Below are 23,638 nucleotides of genomic sequence, written 5' to 3'. Positions count from 1 at the left end.
GGGGGAGGAAGGTGAGGCTGGGGGAGGGGGCCGAGAGGGAAGCGCTCGGGAGGAGCCGAGGGCTCCTCGCGAAAGTGCCCGCAGCACCGGAAGCGTCCACAGGCCCCGATGCTGGAAGAAGACGAGGAGGCCTCTTGGGGAACCACGGCGACTTGAACGATGACGCAACAGTCATGCAAAATTATACATATATATTTAAACTCCACCCGGAAGGCAAGAGCCATGCTATCGGCCTCTTAAGTGCACAACGGAACTAGAAATCAGGAAGAAAGGCCATAGGGTTATTTCTTTTTTTTAATTTGAAAGGCGCGCAGGGTGGTGGGGGAAGGGTGATGGGGGGGATCCCTGAGCTGGAAAGCAGGGACTCCTGGCTTATTGTTTGGTCCCCGAGCCAGCACCCCACACCTTTCACAGCAAGAGCTTGAATCGTTTACTATGAAACCGGTGACTAAAGGGGATACAGCATGTTGAACCACTGGAGCACCCCCACCCCAACCAGCCAGAAAAGGGAGACCCCGTCGGCTCTGGACTGGGCAAATGTACCTGTGCTCCCCCTGGAGGCGACATTCTCCAAGGTCCCCTTTCGGTCCCCAGTGTCCCTCGAAGGTATTCGGTTGTAATCCCGGAGAACTGATACACCCTCGCTCTCTAAAATTTGGCCTGTGACCGAGGTGGCAACCCCTGCCCCTGTGTCTGGCAAAGCCTGGAAACACCCGTCTGTCCAGGTCCTGTTCACTGGCCAAGAGTGTAAGCTTTGAACATTGGCACTGGGGCGAGGGTGCACTCCACGCTGACACTGCCCCCCTCCCCCAACTTGCTGACTTGAGATAAATCTCTTCCTTTCATCGATTCTCAGCGTTAGCGAAAAGCTGTGTTGAGAGGCATCGCAGAGGTCACTGGACCATCTCCCTGGGTTGCAGGTGAGTGAGCTGAGACCTCGGAGGTGAAGTGGTTCTTTATCCCAGAGGCTCACAGCACTCAAGGACTTGGGGCACACTTTGGGAAATGCTCACTGTTACATTCCCATTCCTCACTTTCCAGGCCTGAGCTCGAACCGGCATCTGATTTTCACTCTCCCAGGAAGACTTCAGCGATTATTTCAAGTTCCCCGCAGATCCTCATTGAGCACGTCCCCAGGCCCCGCCCTTTAGCCCTTTGTGTCTGCGTGTGGGCGTTCGCCTTGTGGGCTGCTTTAGGTGTAATGAATCTGGAAGATACTTCGTATGTATTGAATGGCAGGTTAAGGAGGGCAGCACAGTGCCTTGAGCTCAAATCTTGGTTCAAAGCTGGTCTCTGCCACTTCCTCAGAGGGGAGGGGAGGGGGTCTTGCCCCATTCTTTGCTGGCAGAACCGTTTGTTCAGGCAGCGTTTGCCGGGGCCAGTATTCTGAAAGGAGAGTCTATCAAAAGGTTAAGAAGCTACAGGAGGGCACTCAGCCAGGAGAGCTGAATTTGGTCCCAGCTCTGACACTGATTGCAGCGTTGCCTTGAGCATGTCATTTCCCTTCTCTGGGCCTCAGTTTCCTCATCTATAAATAAATCCAGGACCCTGGGTTCTGGATGTTCTGGGAGAAGCTCTGGGAATGTCAGAGCACTCCAAGTGGGGAACTGATGTCAGATGAATCATGCAGTGGTGACTTCATTGGTGACAGTGACCTCATTCTTTTGGCCCATGGAGATGCCAAAACTGATTGCCAGGAATACTTAGAGCTCTGAGGCCAATCCCATGTGGTGTGTATGTGGGGTGTGCGTGGGGGGAGGGGGGAATCCGGGATGCCCCATGTCAGCCCATGAATGCTTTAGCTGGATGGACTAAACAGACCTCAACAGAAACCTCACTTTCCCATGGGTAAAGAAGATAATGCCCCAAGTGGTAAGATAGTTCTCAAATTTCAGGGATTTGAGAGACAGGAAGCAACTTGGTTTCTGAGTGTCTCATAGGCTGTCTGCTTGCTCTTCTCTCCTTTTGTTTTAACTGCAAATGTTGAAAGAGATAGGTCTGTGTGAAAGCAGTGAAATTTCTACTTAGCCGCCTTCTTCTCTTTTTCCTCTACTCCCTCTTCCCCTTCATTGATTCATCCCGTATTTCAAAAACAAGCATTTATTGAGGTCTGTTGACGCCAGGCTTTTTTCCTAGGCAGGGAGGCAGAGCTGGAGAGCCTCAGTCACTGCAAGGGCGGTGGGCGGGAACTGATGAGCAAACAGGTAAGTGCTCTAGGATGTGAGCAGCGCTGTGCTAGAGAACAAAGAACAGGCTTCTGGAAATGCAGAGGAGGCAGTTAGTGCAGAGTTCTGGGTGTGTTGAGGAAGGATTTGCAGAAGCCGTGTCATTGGCCTGAGGTTTAAGAGGCTAATAGGAGTAAGGTAAAAATGCCTGGGAAAAGCCAAGAGCCCCTCATCAGGGCAAAAAGAAACAGCACGCAACCTCCTGGGAATGGTGAGCCCTCTAAGGTGGGCAGAGTACAGGGTTAGTGGTGCAGGGGAACTGGTTTATATTTAATTGGGAACCGTATAATGCAGCCAGACTATGGCTTCTGAAAGTGAAATGAAGAATGCAGGGCCCCATCCTGGTTGGGCAGTCTGTGCCCATAGGGGTGCATCCACCCTGGGGGAAGGCACATTCTTCTACTTAGCAAAAGATGAAGGCACTATCCATCTAGGCAAGAAGAGGCCCTGGGAGTGAGGAAGCAATGCAGGGAATATACAAGAACTTGTAGAGCATCTGCTGTATACTGTAGCTGTGTACTGTACCCAGGCACTGTCCCTGGCATTTGATGCTCATTGATAAAGGTCATCTTATTTCTTCCCCAAAGCAACCATGCAAGGTAAGATTTGTAGAGAATATCTATCCGTTTGTCCATCCAGAACAGCTCCATTTGCTTCTACTAAATGTTCTTTCTGATTTAATCTCTGTCATCATGTGGTTTAGATGGAAGTTGCCATCTTATTACACATCCTGCCCCTAACCTCTGTTGATTGGCCCTAGGGGGGCACAGGATGCAAAATGTGACAATCAAAGCCCTTTCCTGAGAATCTGGGATTCACAGCAGGAGTTTCTCCTCTTTTACTAACTGTGCTGGGCAATGTGAGCCATTCATGTTTCGGCCATTCATGAAACAGCCAATCCAAGGAGGTGAAGCTAAAGTGCAGAGAGAAGGAAAAACAGAAAGCAACACCCACTCCCCCTATGCCCCTGTCAGAAGAGGCCTAGGGGAAACAGGCCATCTGTGAGTTCTTAATTCTAGTCATCTCTGAGACCTTCTTGTGCTCCTGTTCTTCCGTCCGTCACTGGAGTTAATAAATCTTCCCCTCTTTTTGCCTAGTGAGCAGGGGTTAGTTTTCTGTACGTGGTAACCAAAGGAATTCTGACTATCATGGTATCATCACTATTGTTGAGATAGGTGATGTGCAGAGAGATTAAGACACTTTCCCAAAGTCACACAGCTGGTAAGTAGCATAGCTAGGTTTCAAAATGTTCTGTCTTCAAAACTCATGCTATTTGCTATGTTCCACATTGACAAGGTATCAAAAGTTTTTGAATAGAAAACGACAAGTTCAGATCTGTCATTTGAGAAGGTCACTCTGGGACTGCTGTAGAAAATGGATTTGGAGAGGACAAGGGTGAAGGTAGACAGAGCAAGGAGGAGACAGATCGTGAAAGTCTGAACTGAACATGGCAGCAGGTTTCAGAAATATTTAGATGACAGAATCCACAGACTTGTGTGACAGAGAACAAGGATTCTAGATAACTCTGAGGCTTCTGCATTGTGACTCCATCTACCTTCTCCTTCTTTCTTTTCCTTTTTAATCTCCTCTGTTGCTATTCTCACTTCTTATTTGGGTTTCTTCTGCACTTGTTAAAGCCTTTCCCATCTCCTATTGATTCCTAACCATGCAACCAACTGCCTAAATCAAGCTGAGAGTAGAACTCCAGAAGGACAGTAAGATTCTAAAAGATATTCATTTGTGTCATTTCATGTGTCCCTCACATCCACTTAAGAAATGGAAGAATGGACTCCCATAGATCATTTGGTGTTGTGGCAACAATGCTTTGGGTTGCAAGTGACAGAAAAGTTAACCCAAACCAGCTTCAACAACAAAGGAAGTATGTGGACTTCTGTAATAGAAAAAAATCCAGAAGTAGCTCAAGCTCCAGGTCATGAATTGATCAGAATTCTCGTTCTTTTTTATTCAGCACTTCTCTTGGTTTTTCTCTTCTCTATGGGTCAACTTTCTACTTAGGTTGCCTTCTCTCTTGGAAGCAGAAGGCTGCCCCAGGTTCAGGCATAAGCATCCATATACTGCACTTCCCAGAGGGAGAGAGAGCTTCTCTTGACCCACTCATTGCACCAAAGCCTTGGACTTCCTCTGATATTGTTTAGTTCATCCCTGAACTAATCATGGTGGCCTGCAAAACATCAGGAGGCAGTTGTCCTAGGCCTGTGACAGGGGTTGGGTCTATCTTAATTGGGCTTGTCAGCCCCACCCTACAGGGGCTGGGGTTTTGCCTCCACCCAGATTCTATGGTTTCTGCACTGGGTGGCAGGTATAAGGGAATGCACACTGGGAAGGCAACCAGCAATACCCATGACAATTGGGCTGTGGCTTACCACTCAAAGTTCCTCGGCCTTCCCCAGGATACTCTGGAAATAGAGAATTTTAGGAGGGAAGAAATGTCAAGGGGAGAGGGAGGTGAGAAGGATTCAGGTCAAATCCATGAGTTGTTCCACATTTCAGGCAGTTGGTTTGTCAGTACAGGAGTCCATGCTTACTCTGAATCCCTAAGTCTTGGCCTGCTCTCTTCTCCCTCCCTGAAGCCTCTTGTTAGAGAGTATTGGTAAGGAGGTAAAATAGCTATCATTCTTTTATCCTGCTGCTGCCTTATTCATCTGTTATGCTTCTTTCTGCCACACATGCCCAGAACCTTCAGACTGCAGCCTCTTCGCCCCCAGGGCTCCTCTGCCCTCCAGACTCCACCTGGCCTTCCATGCAGCGTCATGCTATATGCCATACCTATCCCTCTTTACCTGCCTGCCACTAAAATCTCCTCATCTGCACCCTTTTCTCTTAGGGCTCAGGTGTAATGTACATTTCACAATATTCTGAGCTGAGGGATTAATGGTTTAAATATTGCAGCAATTTCTTAAAGGTCACTAGTCCCTAATGGTCAGGGTGATAAATAAATCCAATAAGATCAGCTCACTTGGTTTTCATTTCCAGTTAGGTGTCTAGATCCCTTTTCCCAGCTCATTACATACCACAAACTCAGAAGTATGCCCCAGCCTCTGAGAATTTTGGCTCGAGCACCCTTAATAATGTTTTGCCAGTTTCATTTCTAACTGTTTTCTGCTGCAACCTCAGGTCAGGAGACCAATCATTGTGACTGATGGCATTGCCACCCATTGCTGAACTATAGGAAAGGACACTTCCTTAGAGTTGCTGGTATGGAAGGCTCATGATCTGGGAGTCGTCCCCTCCCATGAGATCCAAAGGTTGCTGCATTACAGATCCCTCTTCCAGTAAGGAAATTAGTGATTTTATTCTATGCTTCTAGTACCAACAGTGCCAGAAAACCACGACTCACTTATAGTTGTTCCTCTGCAGTGGATGTTTTGGCCACTAAACATCAGAACCACATTTTGAGTTTGGAGAATCTGCTACTCTGTGAGTCTCAATGGGAAGAAAACTGTGTCTCTTATAGAAGCTGGAAATTACAGACCAATGCTTTCTTTGTCAGACGTAAGAGCTACTGAAACTAAAGTTAAATACAGGGCACACTTTCTCTGGGGGTTGCAGTTATAGTGGTGGGTACACAATTTATTTCCTGACACAGGAAGTGACACATCAGGGCAGGCAATGGTGGTGGTGTGGTATAATTGAGTTTCTGGTTCAGAAGTGACAACTGTGCACATGGGTTGTCTAGAGTTTGGTGGCAGCAATGATACCAGAGTGGTTTTCTCATCGGAATAGTTCCTATGCCATGTGTTGGGCACTGTTCCTGGCTTGAGCAACTTCTCTAGCTCCCCTCTACTGATGCTGTGAGCCGCCCATGATCCTTTTAAGATTTCTTTTCTGTTTAATCAGCCATAGACAGCTTTTGTTGCTTGCAACCCAGCCTCCTGAGAAGGGATTAGAGAAGCAGATCACTATATTGAATATGTTTCATGTAGGGAAAGTAGAAATTTCTGCTTCCACCATATCCAAGATTTACCTTTCTATTATGTAAGCAACTTGAAAATTGCGCAAAATATATGAGATCACTTTTTTCAGTGATTGGACAGCACAAAGCACAGGACTGTGATTCTTGAAAGAAGGGAACAAATGGGACAAACACCATTATCACCCTAACTTTCTGTTGGAAGCACTTTCTGAATTGTAGCACAGCAAGGGTGAACCCAAGCAGAGCAGAGTGGGCTTGCAGAGTTGAGAAGATAACTGGGGAGACTTTTCAAGGCAGAGTTTCAGAGAAGAAGGAGTATGGCAGCAAAAAAGGTTCCTGGGATCCTTTTGAGTCTGTCACTGAATACTAGGTTGCACATGCGTAGGATGAAACTTCGCAATGTTAGGCAAAGAACTACTAGGGAGCTGTGAGCTGATTGGTTCCCAAGGTTCACACAGGGTTGGGAGATGTTTGAGTTTCAACCCGCCTATGTAAAGAGACCTTGTCAAATGTCTAGAGAATTCAGTATAAACCCCATAAGGGCTAAATTAGCCTCAGAGTAGAGGTTACTCTAGACATCCCCCCAACAAGGCTTACAGAAAACCTCAAAATGAACAAGTTACCATAATTGCCAGCCAAAACAAATTTCATCATTTTTTAAAGGACAACAAAAAAATACAATTAACAACATAAAATTCAGCATGTCAAAAATTTCTAGACATTCAAATAAGTAGGGAAATATAACCCAAAATCAGGAGAAATATCAGTCAATAGAACCAAACCCAAACATGACAGAGATAATGAACTTAGTACACAAGGACTGAAAAAGGAATATAAAATATACACAAAGATTTAATGGAAAACATGAACATAGTGAGGAGAGAAAGGAAAGATATAAGAAAGGACCAAATGGAACTTCTAGAGCTAAAAAGTGCAGCACCTGAACTGAATAACTCGCTGGCTAGGCTTAAGAGTAGATTGGACATTGTAGAAGGAAATATCTGTGACATTTAAGACATAGCAATAGAAACTACCCAAACTAAAGCGCAGAGAGGAAGAAAGGAAGGAAAGGAAAGGAAGGAAGGGAAGGAGGGAGGGAAGGAGGAAGGGAGGGAAGAAACAGAAACACAGAGCCTCAATCACCTGTAAGACAACATCGAATGATTTAACATACACACATAACTAGAGTCTCAGAAAAGAACTGAGGGTAATGATTTGAAGACATAATGGCCAAAAATGTTCCAAATTTAATGAAAACTATAGACATACAGGTCCAAGAAGCTCAACAAACCCAAAGCAGGATAAACACAAAATAAACCGTATCAAACAGGGCACTTCGTAATTAAATCACTCAAAACCAGTAATACATAGAAAAAATTAAAAGTGGAAAGGGGAACAAAGATAGAAATAATTACAGACTTCTTTTTGGAAACAATGCAAACCAGAACTTAATGGAACAGCATATTGAAAGTGATGAAAGGAATAAAAGAAAGGAAAGCATTGTCAACCTAGAATTCTGCATTCAGCAAAAAATATCCTTCACAATTGAAGGTAAAATAAGTATTTTTTTAGACAACAAAAGGCTTAAAGAATTTTTTTAAACCAGAAGATCTGCACTACCAGAAATACTAAAGGAAGTTCTTGAGGCAGAAAGAACATGATGCCAGATGGAAACTTGGATCTATAGGAGTGAAGAGCACCAGAAATGGTAATTATATGGGTACATGTGAGACATTTCTTTCTCATTTAAATAATTTCCTTAAAAGATAATGGACTTTCTATAGCAAAAATAATAGCAATATATTACATGGTTTATAACATGTAGAAATAAAATCTATAACAAAAATAACACCAAAGAAAACCAGAAACATATAAAATCCTTATATATCTTTTAAAATCTTTACATTATGCATTAAGTGGTATAGTATTATTTGATGTCTTAGTCCATTCCTGCTCTGAGAGCAAAATACCTTAGACTGGGTAATTTATAAATAACAGAAATTTATTTCTCATAGTTCTAGAAGCTAGGAAGTGCAAGATCAAGATGTTGGCGGATTCAGTGTCCGGTAAGGGCTCGCTTTCTGCTTTCAAGATGATGCCTTGTTGTTGCATCCTCCAGAGAGGAAGAAAGAAGTGTTATGTCCTCACGTGGTAAAAGGGGCAAGAAAAGGGATGAACACACTCTCTTATGCCCTTTTATAAGGGCACTAATCCCATCCATGAGGGCTCTGGCCTCCCAGATCACCTCCCAAAGTTCCGGCCTCTTAATACTATCACCTTGGTGTTTAAGTTCCAACATGAATTTTGAAGGGACACATGCACTCAAACTATGGCAAAGGTAGACTAGGAAAAATTAAAGATGCATATTGTAAAACCTAGAGCATTCATTATAAAAATACAAATATATAAAACAAAGATATAACTAATAAACCAGTAGTGCAGATAAAATGAAATAATAATAACAAAAAAGGCAGGAGGGAGCCAAGACCATCCAATGGGGAAAGACTAGTCTCTCTAATAAATCATGCTGAGACAACTAGATAACCACATGCAAAAGAATGAATTTGGATTGTTACCACACAACATATACAAAAATTAACTCAAAATGAATGAACAACCTAAATACAAGAGCTAAAACTATAAACTCTTAGGAGAAAACATAAGGATAAATCTTTATGATGTTGGATTTTGCAATAGTTTCTTAGATATGACATCAAAAGCACAAGCAGCAAAAGAAAAAATAAAACTAGACTTCATCAAAATTAAAAAAAACACTTCTGCATCAAAGGACATTATCAAGAAAGTGAAAAGACAACATACAGAATAGGAGAAAAATACTTACAAATCATATATCTGATAAAGGTCCAGCATCCAGAATATGTTAAAAATAAAGCTCTTACTACTTAACAATAAAAAAGACAAATAATCCAGTTTTTTAAATGGGCAAAGGAGTTGAATAGACATTTCTCCAAATAAGATATACAAATAACCAACAAGCACATGAAGAGATGTTCAACATCATTAGTCATTGGGTAAATGAAACTGAAACCCATAATAAGGTACGACTTTACACCCACTAGAATGGCTACAATTAGGGGTAAGGGAAGAAAAATAATGAGTGTTGGTGAAAATGTTGAGAAACTGGAACTTTGTACATTGCTGATGGGAATATGAGACGGTTCAGCCTTTGTGGACAACAGTTTGGAGGTTTCTGAAAAGTTAACAATTCTACTGCTAGGTATGTATCCAAAAGAATTGAAAACAGGTACTCAAACAAATACATGTGCATGGCATGTTCATAGAAACGCTATTCGTAGTGGCCAAAAGGTGGAGACAGCTCAAATGTTCATCAGTGGATGAGTGGATAAAGATTGTGATGTTTCCATACAATGGAATATTATTCAGCCATAGAAGTGATGAAGTACTGATGCATGTTATGATGTGGATGAACCTCCAAAATAGTATGCTAAATGAAAGCAGTCAGACATAAAAGGTCACGCATTGTATGTTTCCGTTTATACAAAATATCCAGAAGAAGTAAGTCCATAGAGATAGAACACAGATTGGTGGTTACCATGGGGCCAGGGATGGTGGGGCGGGAGGGGAAAATGGGGAGCAACAGCTTAATGGGGTTTCCTTTTGGGGTGACAAAAATGTTTTGAAACTAAATCGAGGTAGTGGTTATATAATATTGACTGTACTAAATGCCCCTGAGTTGTTCGCTTTAAAATGGTTAATTTTATGTTACTGTAAAATTCACCTCAATTTCAAAAATGCATTCCACCAACCAAAAAAAAAAGTCAGGAAAAAAGGAATAAAGAACAGCTGGGACATAGAGAAAACAAATAGCAAGATGATAGACCTAAACGCAACCATATCGATAATTATATCATCTATAATAACACCTAGGGAGGGGGCTGGGTCAGTGATCCTGCTCTCCAGTGGTGGTGAGGGGGAAATGAGAACCTTTGTGTCTGAGCACTTAAAGGACAAGCTGTTTGACCTCTGAATGAGGGCTGGGGAAGGGAGGAAGATGTTGGTTCTGGGTTCCTAAGCAGTGGTTGCCTGACCTACCCTGAGATAGTGGTGGAGTCTGGGGGCATAACCGCCTCACCCACCAGCACCGTCTCATCCCTGTGCACAGGCTGCAACCTCCCCTCAGCTTCTTTTCTGCCGCTCCTGGAGCCACCCTGGTCTCTCACACGCTCTAGGGAGCCAGGGGATCGTGGGCCCAGAAGGGGAGAGGGTTCTGAATGTAGGTGGTTGGAGACACCCTGCATGCTGGAGATGTGTGTGGCAGAGCAGCTGTGGCCTGAACTGGGTGTTCCTGAGACCTTCAGTTAAAGGTGGGAATTTTAATCTTCAATCCCTTTACAATAATGTAACCAAACAGGTTATGAAAATACTGAAATAATTTTATGCTGGTTGCTAACCACTCCCTGCTCTGAGCTCCTCAGGTGCCCCAATCATCCTAGGCCTTTCCCTGGATCCCTCTGACCCCCTGATTCAGTATCTAAAGGGTTACTGTCAGGCTGAGCAGAGGGTGGTCAGGACCCTGTTCTGACTGAGGCAGGACCACTCCAGTTGGCCAGGCGTTAATTACACTGTCATCCCTGATTAGAGTAGGTTAGGCATGTGGGAGCCTTCCTGGACCTCCAGGTCACCTCTCTGAGTAGAACAGACTTAACCAGAGGACCCCAGGCAAATTCATTTAAATAACTTACAGTTAACAGGTTCCTCCTGAGCTCTGTCTTCCAGCAATGTGGGCAGGACAGGAGAAGGTTGTTAGGTTTACTTAGAGTGGGAACTGGAAAATATCATAAAGCCTGTGAAACGAATGCCGCAGGAGTCTGCAGAGTCCAAGGTTATAAATCTAACTTCGAACATAGGCAGCTGCAGCTACACCAGCATTCCTATCACCCCTGATAAGGATGAAGCTACCCCTCCCCTATCTCTGCAGGTGTTACTGACTACCCTCTCCCCCAAAAAATCTCCTCTATGGAACCCAAGGCTTTCCCCTCCCTCGGGGTGGACGCTCTTTGGCCTCCAACCATCTGCGTCCAGACGTTGAAAATAAAACAGCATTTTGCTACACATGAGGCTTCGTGTGTCTCCCTTTTTGCTCTGGACCTAACAAAGGTGTCCCTCTGGGGCAGGACACTTCGTCACCTTTGCATTTATCATCTTTACATAGATCCTCTTTCCTGCCTTAAGACTGTTGGCAGTCTATAGGGGAGACAGACCACCTGTCCATCATCCATGGGTCCAACAAACCATTATTATTAATATTAAGCTACTGCTACGCACTAGACTCTGTGAGAAGTGTTGAGAGATCAGGGAGGTGATGTTTTGCGAGTGACAACATCTAACATTCCAGCTAACACTTTACCAAGCTTGTTCATGCCTTCTGTTATTTGACCTCCTTAGCTCCACCTTGAGGGTGACGTTAGCATCCTGATTTTACGGATGCAGTTTTGTATCTTTATCAAGGTGAATTCCGGCAGATTGTGAGCATGTATCCAGATTGCCTAGCCTTTGAGTGACATCAGGACTGGGGTCTGAACCTCTGATGCCAAGTCCAGTGTGCTTTGCTTGACACCAAGCTGCTGCCCATAGAGCATCCAAGTCAAAGACAGACTTCCTATTTCAGGGAAGGCCTGGTCCCTACCCTCATGAAGCGGGAGAAGGGAGACCTGCCTCAGAGGAGTTACATCCTGTGATGTCCCATGTCTACCCGACACACGGGCATGCTTACTAACTGTTAGCCATATAAACCGCTTACACACTATGTAGCTGGGATTTCGGGCCACCCCCAGCCACCCCCTGTTTAGGGGGTGAGTGCTTTGACAAGTGGATTGAGTGGGTACATGAGACCTTCCAAGGATCTTCTTAAGTAATAGAGGGTTGCTTTACTGCTTCCTAAGGAGGATGAATTCAGTTAACTTTTAGGGCAAGTTTTTCAAATATTTTATACTGCAAAGGACAGTGACAAATACGTTTTTCATTGTGAGTCAGAAAATATACATATACATATTAAATTTGTGTGTGTACATATAACAAGTAAAGTTTGATAAAACAATACTTAACCTTACTACCTGTAATGAATTCTGGATTTTCTATTCCATTTGGTTTCATTTCTTTTTATTCAGTGGTCTCACAGCCCACTAAAGGGTCACAGTCCACACTCTGAGAAACCGTGGTAGAGGGCTGTGTTGCCTGGCTGAGCACCCTGCCACACAGCTGGGGCCGAGTCCTTGGGACCACAGAGGGGTAAAGAACTCTTACAACACAACACCAACAACAAAATACAAAGAACCTAATTGAAAAATGGGCAAAGAACCTGAGTTGACATTTTCCAGAGAAGATATGCAAATGGCCAATAAGCACATGAAAAGGTGCTTAATATCACTAATCATTAGGGAAATGTAAATCAAAGCCACAATGAGATGCCACTTCATGCCTATTAGCATGGCTATTATGAAAAAGAAAAAAACAGAAAACAACAAGTATTGGCAAGGATGTGGAAATAATGGAAACTTGTGCAATCCTGGTGGAATTGCAAAGTAGTGCAATTGCCGTGGAAAATGGTATGGAGGTTTCTCCAAACACTGAACATAGAACTACCATATGATCTAGCAGTTCCACTTCTGGCTGTGTACCCCAAAAATTGAAAGCAGTGACTGGAACAGATATTTGTACATTCATGTTCATAATAGCCAAGAGGTAGAAGCAACCCAGTGTCTACGGATAGACAAAATGTGGCATATATACACAATGAAATATTTAGCCTTAAAAAGGAAGAAAATTCTGACACATGTACAACATGGTGAACTTTCTACCTTTTCCAGGTGACTTGCCTCCAAGTTAAGGTATTATGTTGATGTGCCCTGAAACCTCATTTTCTTGTCTGTATTTTCCTAAATTGGTTTATGTGTTTTTATTCATCTCCAGCCCTCTCTCTCCACATCGGTGTTCTATTGTTACTGATGGAAATTCTCAAACCACCCACTACTGGGTTTCACTGTCTGCAGGGCAATACATTATAAAAGAGCCCATGATGAGCTGGCAAGAGAGGCTTAGGGACGGAACCTCTTCATTCTTAGCCTTCTTGAAATTGCTCATTCCTAACACACCACACTGCCATGTGATTACCTGCTCGTGGGTTCCTCTCCCTGTTACACTGGGGGCTTGGGGGGCAGACGTGGAATCTGCCTTGTTCTTTATTTCTGGTGCCCTCACAGTGCCTGGCACATGTAGGTGTTCCACAAACACAACAAAGACAGGAAAGGGGAGGCCCTGTTCCCACATATTTAATATTTGGAATCCCCAAAGGAGTAATTATGCCTCTGAATTTTCCCACCTGTTTCCTGGGCCCTGCAAGTTGCCCTGTGCTCCCAGGGAGGAAAGCCCCTTCGCTTCCTCACTCTGCGATCTCTAAGTGTCTGGAGGCCCACGTTGGCCGCTGCTTCCCTTTGGACCAGGGGTGGGGAGCTCACAGCCAGACACGTCTGACCTCAGACTTGCTAACAAATCCCAGCTGGAATGAACAGTTGCTTCAGGGTCTGGGCAGGCTCCAGGTTGACAGACACATTTTACCCGCCGAGCGCTCCTGCCTTTCCCTCCTCTGGCGGTGCCGTGGATGCTGTGCTTCCCCAGGGAGCATGCAGGCTCAGGTAGGCGACAGCCCCAGAAGGGAGATCTTCAAGTTCTTGTTTCCTCTAAGGACTCTTCCTGTGCCCACAAATACACAATCACCCTTTGGTACTGTCTCCTTCCCCCAGGCCCTCTGGAGGGGCTTCTGGGATGCTGGCAATGTTCTATCTTGTGACCTAGGTGGTCGTTACAGAATATTTGCCTCATGTTAATTCATTAAGCCGTACATTGACATTCTATGCCCTTTTCTGAGTGTGTATTATATTTCACAATAAAAAAGGCAAAAACCAGAAATCATCCCTCCTGCCCCAATCCATGTTTAAGGAGCACCTATCTGCACCCAGCCCCTGCTCAGGAAGGAGATTCTTATTCTCAAAGTTTCCTGGAGAAAGTAAAAATATTAATAACTGGAACAGCAAAGGACACTGAATCCATCTCCGAGTTGCGTCTGGAAAACAGGCCACGCTGTGGTTATTTTGAGGAGGAGTCCAGAGGTCAAGGAGTTGGTTTAAGGTGGGGCTTAAACTGGGCCTGAGAACGTGGGATTTATTTAGTGAGTGGAAGGGAGGAGCGCAGTGCACTTTAGCCGAGAGAACAGATGAGCCACAGCTGTTACGTGGGACTGAGCCTGATTTGTTTGGGGGGCAACAAAGAGGCTCTGACAGTGAAGAGGTTATGGGAGGTAAGTCTGGCTTGGAGAGGCCGACCTGCGGCCCCAGACCCAAGCACAGGCAGGGGGGGATGCCACTTGCAGCGCAAACCTGCCTCGGGGAGTGGAGGGGGCCGAAGCTTCATGGAAGATCAGACGTGTGCATTTCCCATTTCTTGGTTTGTTTTGTAGATTTGCTCAAGCCACAGGCCCATGTGGGCTTATAATTCCCATCCCAGACAGACTGGAAGTCACATCTGCCAGACACATTACACGGGCACGCGCATTCCTGCAGACACTTGCTCAATCCCTGACCACCCTGCCCCACCCTGCAGCTGCTTTCGAGCCCAGCACTAATGAGCTGTTTAGAAGTGGAGGTGGAGGGAGGAGACATGAGAGCTCAGGACTGCAGATTCAGGGACAGGGATGTGTGATAGGCTTCGAGGTGACTCCACCTCATCCGCAGCCCAGAGCCCCAGGGTTGGGGAACTTCCCCCACCATCCCCAAGGTCATGGTAGCCACCTGAGATTTGGGCAAAGGTGCCATGAAGTATTGGAGGGGGGTGTCCCTAAGCTCCAGGCAGGGCTACTAAGTTTAATACAAGGAGGTAAGACTGGGATATATTTCTACTTAAGTGAGTGGAAATCAAATCACTTATAGGTTCTCTGTGATGAGGAATGAAGCCTAAATCAGAGGAGAAGGGATAACAATAATAATATTAATAGTAATGATGATAGTAATAATGACTACCAGGCATGAACATTAACTATGGGCCTAGCATTGTGCTAAACATTGACTTCTCTCATTTAATCCTCACAAAAATCCTAGGATGTGGGTGCTATCATTATTTCCATTAGACAGACGAGGAAACTGAGGCTTCAAGGGCTGCACTGCTTTGCCAGAGTCGTACAGATGGTAAATGCAGAAGTGGGATCTGAATTCCGGCAGTCTGGCTGGGCGGCCGGTGCTACGGAGGCTGGCGGTGCCCACCGAGGCCTGTCTGGGCGTGGAGAGGCTGTCCTCCCGCACAGGCCTGAGCACCCCAGCCCCTGTGGAGAGTGTGGCTCCCTTAAAGACCACCTGGTAGATTTTGCTTGTGCTGGTTTCTTATTAAACAACCATTGGATTTGGCCTCACGTGTGACTCACATACAGGGAAAGGAGGCCATGATCTGCCAACATGCCAGCTGTATTTTTCATTTGTAAGTTAACAAATTGGCTGCATGTGTCCACACACATATCTGTTGAGATGAGCCCACCCCAGAGCTGAAGCCCACCGCGTGCCAACTTAATTGAGATTCCGAGTGTGCCAGGACAGCCCCGGCCACGGCTCGGGTGCCAAGGAAATCCCTCTTGGCCTCCTCGTGGCAGACTTGGCCAGCCTTCCTCAGTGACAGCCTGGCTCTTTGGATTCACGCTGCCCGGTCAGCCTGCGAGGGTCGTCTGCACAAAGAGGGAGGCAACAGTGCCAGGTTCCAGTGTGCGTTCCAAGTTCCACATTCTGCGTGCAGACTCCCGGCGCCGGAGCAGAGGCAGGCCCTTGGCAAGGGACGGGTAAGTGTTCTCTGGTGTGTTTTTTCCTCCACACACATAACCTGGAGCTTCCTGGATCTTGCACTCTTTTCTGCCTTCATTGACAGTGGCTCCCAAAGCCGGTGACCAGCTCGGTGACTCAGGAGCCGTCTTTTTTAATCATTCACTGACTTGCCTTATTGAGGAGCAGAGAATGTTCTGCTCTCTCTACAAAAATGCAGTTTTTAAAAGAGTACATCCTTAAATAATGGGGAGTAGATGAGCTAAATAATTTTCTTTTTAACTTCATATGACAGTTATAAGGTTGAACCCAAGGGCTTGGCCTTTGTCACAAACACTGGGTTGTTTTTCCACCAAGCTCATTGAATGGTATCTGTTTCTGGGACATCCTTGTGTGTGTGTGTGTGTGTGTGTGTGTGTGTGTGTGTGTCCAAAAACATGTAACATGAAATCTACCCTCTTAAATTTTTAAGTGTATGGTACAGTATTGTGAACTACATGCATATTATTGTACAACAGGTCTCTGGAACTTCTTCATCTTGCATGACTGAAACTGCACACCCATTGAACAGCAACTCCCCATTTCCCCTTCCCCCAGGCCCTGGCGACCATCATTCCATTTTCTCCTTCTCAGTTTGAGTACTTTAGATAACCCGTAGAAGTGGAATCATGTAGTATTTACCCTTCTGTGACTGGCTTGTTTCACTTAGAATAAAGTCCTCGAGGTTCATCTATGATGCAAAATGTGACAGGATTTTCTTCCTTTTTAAGGCTGAATAATATTCCTTTTTATGTATATACCACATTTTCTTTATTCATCATCCATCAATGAGCCTTAGGTTGTTTCTACCTCTTAGCTCTTGTGTATAATGCTGCAATGAACGCTGTGAAAATATCTCTTTGAAATCCTGTTTTCAATTCTTTTTGATAAATACCCAGAAGTAGGATCGCTGAATCATATGGTAATTCTGTTTTTAATTTTTTGAGAAGCCTCCATACTGCGTTCCGTAGTGGCTGCACCATTTTACATTCCTATTAACAGTGCACACAGGTTCCATTTCTGCGCATCTTTGCCAACACTTTTTTTCTTTTTCTTTCCTTTGTCTTTATAATGGCAGGTGTGAGGTATGCGGTGATGTCTCATTGTGCTTTTGATTTGCATTTGCCTGATGATTACTGATGTTGAACATCTTTTCATGTACCTCTTGGCCATTTGTATGACTTCTTTGGGTAAATGTCCACTTAGGTCTTTGCCCATTTCTTATTCAAGTCCTTTGTGTACTTTGTTGTTATTGTTTTGCTATTGAGATGTAGGAGTTCCTTATATATTTCAGATACAAATTCCTTATGAGATATATGGTTTACAAATATTTTTTCCATTCCATAGGTTGCCGTCTTACTCTCTTGATTACTTGCTTTGCTGCACAGAAGCCCTTTAATTTGATGTAATTCCATTTGTCTATTTTTGCTTTAGTTGTCTGTTCTTTTGGTGTCATATCTAAGAAATCATTACCAAGACCAATGTTATAAAACTTTTCCCCTATGTTTTCTTCCAAGAGTTTTATAGTTTCAGGCCTTATGTTTAAGTCTTTAATCCATTTTAAGAGGATTTTTGTGTGTGTTGAAGATAAGGATCAAATTTCATTCTTTTGCATATGGATATCTAGTTGTAACAAGACCATTCATTGCAGAGATTATCCTTTCCCCATTGTGTTGTCGTGGCATCCTTGTTGAAGATCATTTGGCTGTAAATATGGGGTTTATTTCTGGGCTCTCCATTCTGTGTCATTGGTCTATGTGTCTATCCTTATGCCAGTACCATACTGTTTTGATTACTTTAGCTTTGTAAAATGTTTTGAAGTCAGGAAGTGTGAGACCTCTAGCTTTGTTATTCTTTCTCAAGATTGTTTTGGCTATATGGAGTCCTTTGCAATTCCATATGAATATAAGGATTTCTTTTTTTCCTATTTCTGCAAAAATTACTATTGGGATTTTGGTAGGGATTACACTGAAACTATAGATCATTTTGGTTAGTATGGGCATTTTAACAATATTAGGTCTTCCAGTCTGTAAAGGTGGGATATTCATTTAATTGTGTCTTCAATTTATCTCAGCAATGTTTTATAGTTTTCAGTGAACAAGTCTTTCATCTCTTGGTTAACTTTATTTCTAAGTATTTTTTGATACTATTGTCAATGGGATTATTTTCTTAAATTCCTTGTAAGTATATAGAAACAATTGATTTTTGTATGTTGTTTTGTATCCTGCAACTCTGCTGAATTTATTTGCTCTAACAGGTTTTTTTTGTCTGTAGAATCTTTAGGGTTCTCTGCATATAGGATCATGTCATCTGCAAGCTGAGATCATTATACTTCTTCCTTTCCAATTTGGATGCCTTTCATTTATTAATTTTTCTTGCTTAATTGCTCTACCTATGACATCCAATACTATTTTGAATAGAAGTGTCCAGAGTGGGCATCCTTATCCTGCTCCTGATCTTAGAGGAAAGGCTTTCAGTTTTTCATCATTGAGTATGATGTTAGCTATGGACTGTTCATAAATGGTCTTTATTATAGTGAGACAGTTTCCTTCTATTCTTAGTTTTTATCATGAAAAGGTGTTGAATCTTGTCAATTTATTTTGACATCTATTGAGATAATTGTGATTTTTATTCTTCATTCTGTTAATGTAGCATATCACAATGATTTTCATATGTCAAACTATCCTTGCATCCCAGGGATAAATCTCACTTGGTCATGAGATCCTTTTAACACACTATCGAATTCAGTTTGTTAGTATTTTGTAGAGGATTTTTGTGTCTATAGTCATCAGGGATGTTGACTTATAGTTTAAAAATTTTTTTTCTTATAGTGTCTTTTGCTTTAGTGCCAAGGTCATGCTGGCCTCATAAAATGAGTTTGGAAGTGTTTCTTCTTCTTCAATTTTTTTGGAAGAGCTTGAAAAGGATTGGCATTTTTCTTTAAATACTTAGTAGAATTCACCGGTGTTGCCATCTGGTCCTGGGCTTTTCTTCATTGGGAGGTTTTTGATTCAATGTCCTTATTAGTTATAGGCCTGGTCCTATTTCCTGTTTCTTCACGAGTCATTCTTGGTAGGTTGTATGCTTTTAGAAATTTATCCATTTTTTCTAGGTTATTCAATTTGTTAACAAATTATTGTTTATAGTAGTCTCTTATAATCCTTTTTAATGGCATCAGTTGTAATGTCTGCTTGCTCTTTTCAGATTTTATTTGAGTCTTGTTTTTTTCTTAGTCTAGTAAAGGTCTGCCAACATTGTTTCTTTTAAAAAAAAAACCAAACTCTTAGTTTTATTGATTTTTTAAACATTTTTACACTCTCCATTTCATTTATTTCTGCTCTGATCTTTATTATTTTCTACCTTGTGCTTAATTATTTCTTCTATTTCTACTTTTTGAGGTGTAAAGTTAGGTAATTTATTTGAGATCTTTCTTCTTTTTTAATGTGGGTGTTTACTGCTATAACCTTCCCTCTTAGAACTGCTTTTGCTGCATCTCATAAGTTCTGGTATGTTGTATTTTCATTTTCATTTGTCTCAAGATATTTCCTAATTTCCCTTTTGATTTATTCTTTAAGCCTTGGTTGTTTAAGCGTGTGTGGTTTAATGTCCACATATTTGTGATTTTTCTAGTTTCCTTCTGCTATTGATTTCTTGTTTTGTTCCATGATGGTTGGAAAAGATACTTCATATGATTTCAATCTTCTTAAATTTGTGAAGACTTGTTTTGTGACCTAACATGTGATATATCCTAGAGTATGTTTCATATGCACTTGAGAAGAATATGTTGTGTGGAATGTTCTATATATGACTGTTAGGTCTATTTGGTCTATAGTATTGTTCAAGTTCTCTGTTTCCTTACTGATCTTCTGTCTGAATGTTCTATCCATTTTTGAAAGTGGGGTATGGAAATCTCCTACTATTATTGTGTTGCTATTTCTTCCTTCAAGTCTGTCAATGTTTGTTTCATATATTTGAGTGCTCTGATGTTGGGTACATATGTATCTATAACTGTTCTATCATCCAGTTGAATTGAGCCTTTATCATTATATAATGTCTTTGTCTCTTGTGACAGTTCTTGACTTTAAGTTTATTTTGTCTAAGTATGGCCACCCCTGCTCTCTCTTGGTTACTGTTTGTATGGAATATCTTTTTCCATCCCTTTACTTTCAGCCTACACATGTCCTTAACTCTAAAGGAGTCTCTTGTAGACAGGATATAGTGAGATCTTATTGTTTTACCCATTCAGCTACTTCATGTCTTTTGATTGGAGCATTTAATCTATTTACATTTAAGGTAATTACTGATAGGGAAGCACTGACTTGCCATTTTATTAATTGTTTTCTGTCTCATAGCTTTTTGTCTCCCTCTTTCTTTCTTAATGTCTTTGTGTTTTCACTGATTTTTTTGCAGTAACATGCTTCAATTCCTTTCTCATTTTCTTTTGTGTATTTTCTATAGATATGTTCTTTGTAACAACCATGGGCTTATGTAAAATATCTTCTAATTATGGTAATTTATTTTAACCTGATAACAACTTAACTTCAATCAGGTATAAAAACTCTTTCCCCCCACGACATTGTTATTGATGTAACAAATTACATCTTTTCATATTATGTATCCACTAACATATTTTTATAGTTATTGTTACTTTTTGTACTTTTGTCTTTTAACTTCTAAACCAGAATTAAAAGTGATTTATATACCACTGTTATAGTATTATAGTATTCTGTATTTGCCAATATATTTATCTTTACCAGTGAGCTTTATACTTTCATATGCTTTCAAGTTGCTGTCTCATATCCTTTTGTTTCAAATTGAGAGATTCCCTTTAGCAATTCTTGTAAGGCAGATCTAGTAGTGATGAACTTCTTCCACTTTTGTTTATCTAGGAAAGTCTTTGTTTTTCTTTCATTTTGAAGGACAGTTTTTCTAAATGTAGTATTCTTGTTATCAGTTTTTTTTTTTCCTTTCAGCCCTTTGAGCATATATCCCTCTCCTTCCTGGGCTGCAAGGAAACTGCTAAGTATTACAGAAGCTCTCTTAAACATGGCAAGACTCTTTTCTCTTGCTGCTTTCAAAATTCTTTGTCTTTGACTTTTGATAATTTAGTTATAATGTGTCTCAATATGTAGTTCTTTGAGTTTATCTTAGTTGGAGTCCATTAGACTTCCTGAATCTTATTATCCATTTCCTTCCCTGGATTTGGGAAGTTTTTTGGCTATTATTTATTTAAAAGCTTCTTGTCCTTTTCTCTCAATCTTCTCCTTTTGAGACTCCCATAATGTATATATTGGTCCTCTTGATGGTGTCCCATAGGTCCCTTAGACATGCTTCAGTGTTTTTCATTCTTTGTTTCCTTTTACTCCTTTAACTGGATAATTTCAAATGACCTGTCTTCAAGTTCACTGTTTCTGTCTTCTGCTTGATCAAGTCTGCTGTTGAAGTTCTCTAGTGAAGTTTTTCAATTCAGTAATTTCATTCTTCAGCTCCAAAATTTCTGTTTGGTTCATTTTTATATTTCTGTCTCTTTGTTGATATTCTCGTTTTGTTCATACATCATTTTCCTATGTTTATTGAGCATCCCAGGGAGCATTTTAAAGATATGGATTCCCAGCCCCTATTGGTAGAGATTCTGATTCAGTAGGTATGGGGTGGGGCCTGGGAAGCTATATTTCTTAGCGGTCTCCCAGGTGATTCAGATACACATCCAGCTTTGCAAACCACTCCCAGCTCTTTTCAAGGTATCATTATCTGTCTAGTAGTACTCTACCTCTTTGTATCGTTGGAGGGCTCTTGAAACCCTTTCACCTCCAGGCGCCTTCTGGATTGAATCCTGTCTAACCATCAGTTTCTTAAGACTTTCCCCAGGCCTCTCCACTCAAAATGTGGATACGCTTTCCATTTATGTATTAATTTGTATTTCTATTCTGTTGGTTTGTTATCTTAATCTTAGGCCATCAGAGAGCTTCTAGATAGGTCTGCCCTAAGTGTCTCATTATTATTTGATAACAAAAAATAGTGAGTGTAGCAGGGATGGAACTCTGGAGACCCAGGTTCAAGCTTCTGTTCCTCTAGACTATGATCTTGGACAAATTGTTTTCCCTGGCTGGGCCTCCATTTCTTCATCTGTGAAATGAGGGGTGTACATATGGTCTCCATGACCCTTCTCTTTAGGTTCTGACTTTCTCTCCTCCCTCTTGTGCACTCTACAGCTGAGGCAGTGGAACTCTGAAGACACTCCTGAAACTCTGCCCTGAATCAAAGGAACCAGAGAGTCCATCAGCACTCCCTCCACCTCCCTTTCTGAGAGTAGGCATGGCCCTGAGTGACGTCGATGTGCAGAAGCAGATTAAGCACATGATGGCTTTCATTGAACAAGAGGCCAATGAAAAAGCAGAGGAAATAGACGCCAAGGCTGAGGAAGAATTTAACATTGAAAAAGGACGCCTTGTGCAAACCCAACGACTGAAGATCATGGAGTACTATGAGAAGAAGGAGAAGCAGATAGAGCAGCAGAAGAAAATCCAGATGTCCACCATGAGGAATCAGGCAAGGCTGCAAGTCCTGAGAGCCCGAGATGACCTCATCTCAGAATTGCTGCATGATGCAAAGATGAGGCTTAGCCAGATTGTGGAGGACCCAGACATCTACCAGGAGCTGCTGGATAAACTTGTGCTCCAGGCTTTGCTCCGACTGCTGGAGCCTGTGATGATCGTGCGCTGCAGGCCACAGGACCTCCTCCTGGTGGAGGCTGCAGTGCAAAAAGCCATCCCCGAATACATGATGGTTTCCCAAAAAGATGTGGAGGTCCAGATTGATCAAGAAGCACACCTGGCTGTGAATGCAGCTGGAGGTGTGGAGGTCTATAGCGGCAATCAGAGAATAAAGGTTTCCAATACCTTGGAAAGTCGACTAGATCTCTCAGCCCAGCAAAAGATGCCAGAAATACGAATGGCCTTGTTTGGAGCTAATGCCAACAGAAAGTTTTTTATATAAGCCTCTAGGAAGTGAAGCTTGTGTTGAACTGATAAGCCATAGAAGTTGGAGTTATTTGGGCAAAGGAAACTCTTGATGTTTCCTCCTCTTTGATGCTCTGATATTGTTCTATCTTTCATGAAATACGCTTTGAATAGCTGATGGCATTATAAAGTGTTAATTTTGGCATAAAGCCTAAATTAGTGGTCAGAAATTGAATTCCAGTTCATCCGTACATACCGCAGCTTCTGTTCCGTTCTGTAGTCTGGGATAAGGGAGGTCAGGACATCTGTTCTTTAGTTTGGCCTCGGGTGAGGTGTGAGTGGCATTCCTGGACTGTGGGTCTGGGTGCTCTATGTTTCTTTAACGTGCATGTGAAGTGTGGTTTCCTTCTTTTGTTTCAGCTTTGGTATCTGAACTTATGTTATTTAATGAGCTTTAGAGGTCTTCTTCATGTGTACAGGGCCAATTTCATGGGCATATGACCAGCATAGTCACACAGGACTCCATGTTCAGAAGGGCCCAGCACTTGGGGTTTAATGCTCTGTAGCTGCTGCCCTGAAATCCTAATTTTATCTTTGGATGCGTGGTTTGTAAGGGAAGCCAGATGGAACATCGGAGCCTGTGCC

General features: G+C 42.6%; 1 protein-coding gene across 1 annotated transcript; it reads left to right on the top strand.

Moving 5' to 3' along the window:
- The first annotated feature begins 57 nt into the window (after nucleotides 1-57).
- On the top strand, nucleotides 58-23,223 carry ATP6V1E2 (ATPase H+ transporting V1 subunit E2). Its single transcript, XM_045549533.1, has 2 exons — nucleotides 58-920; nucleotides 22,247-23,223. The coding sequence occupies exon 2, from the start codon at nucleotides 22,350-22,352 to the stop codon at nucleotides 23,028-23,030; it is 681 nt and encodes a 226-aa protein (XP_045405489.1). The 5' UTR covers nucleotides 58-920; nucleotides 22,247-22,349; the 3' UTR covers nucleotides 23,031-23,223.
- Nucleotides 23,224-23,638: the final 415 nt, after the last annotated feature.

This window comes from Lemur catta, chromosome 4 (assembly GCF_020740605.2).
Source record: "Lemur catta isolate mLemCat1 chromosome 4, mLemCat1.pri, whole genome shotgun sequence".
Taxonomy (NCBI): Eukaryota; Metazoa; Chordata; class Mammalia; order Primates; family Lemuridae; genus Lemur; species Lemur catta.
This window is presented reverse-complemented; position numbering and strand designations above follow the sequence as displayed.

Excerpts from the sequence above, each read along its gene's own strand:
- ATP6V1E2 (XM_045549533.1), top strand. The coding sequence starts at position 22,350 with ATGGCCCTGAGTGACGTCGATGTGCAGAAGCAGATTAAGCACATGATG.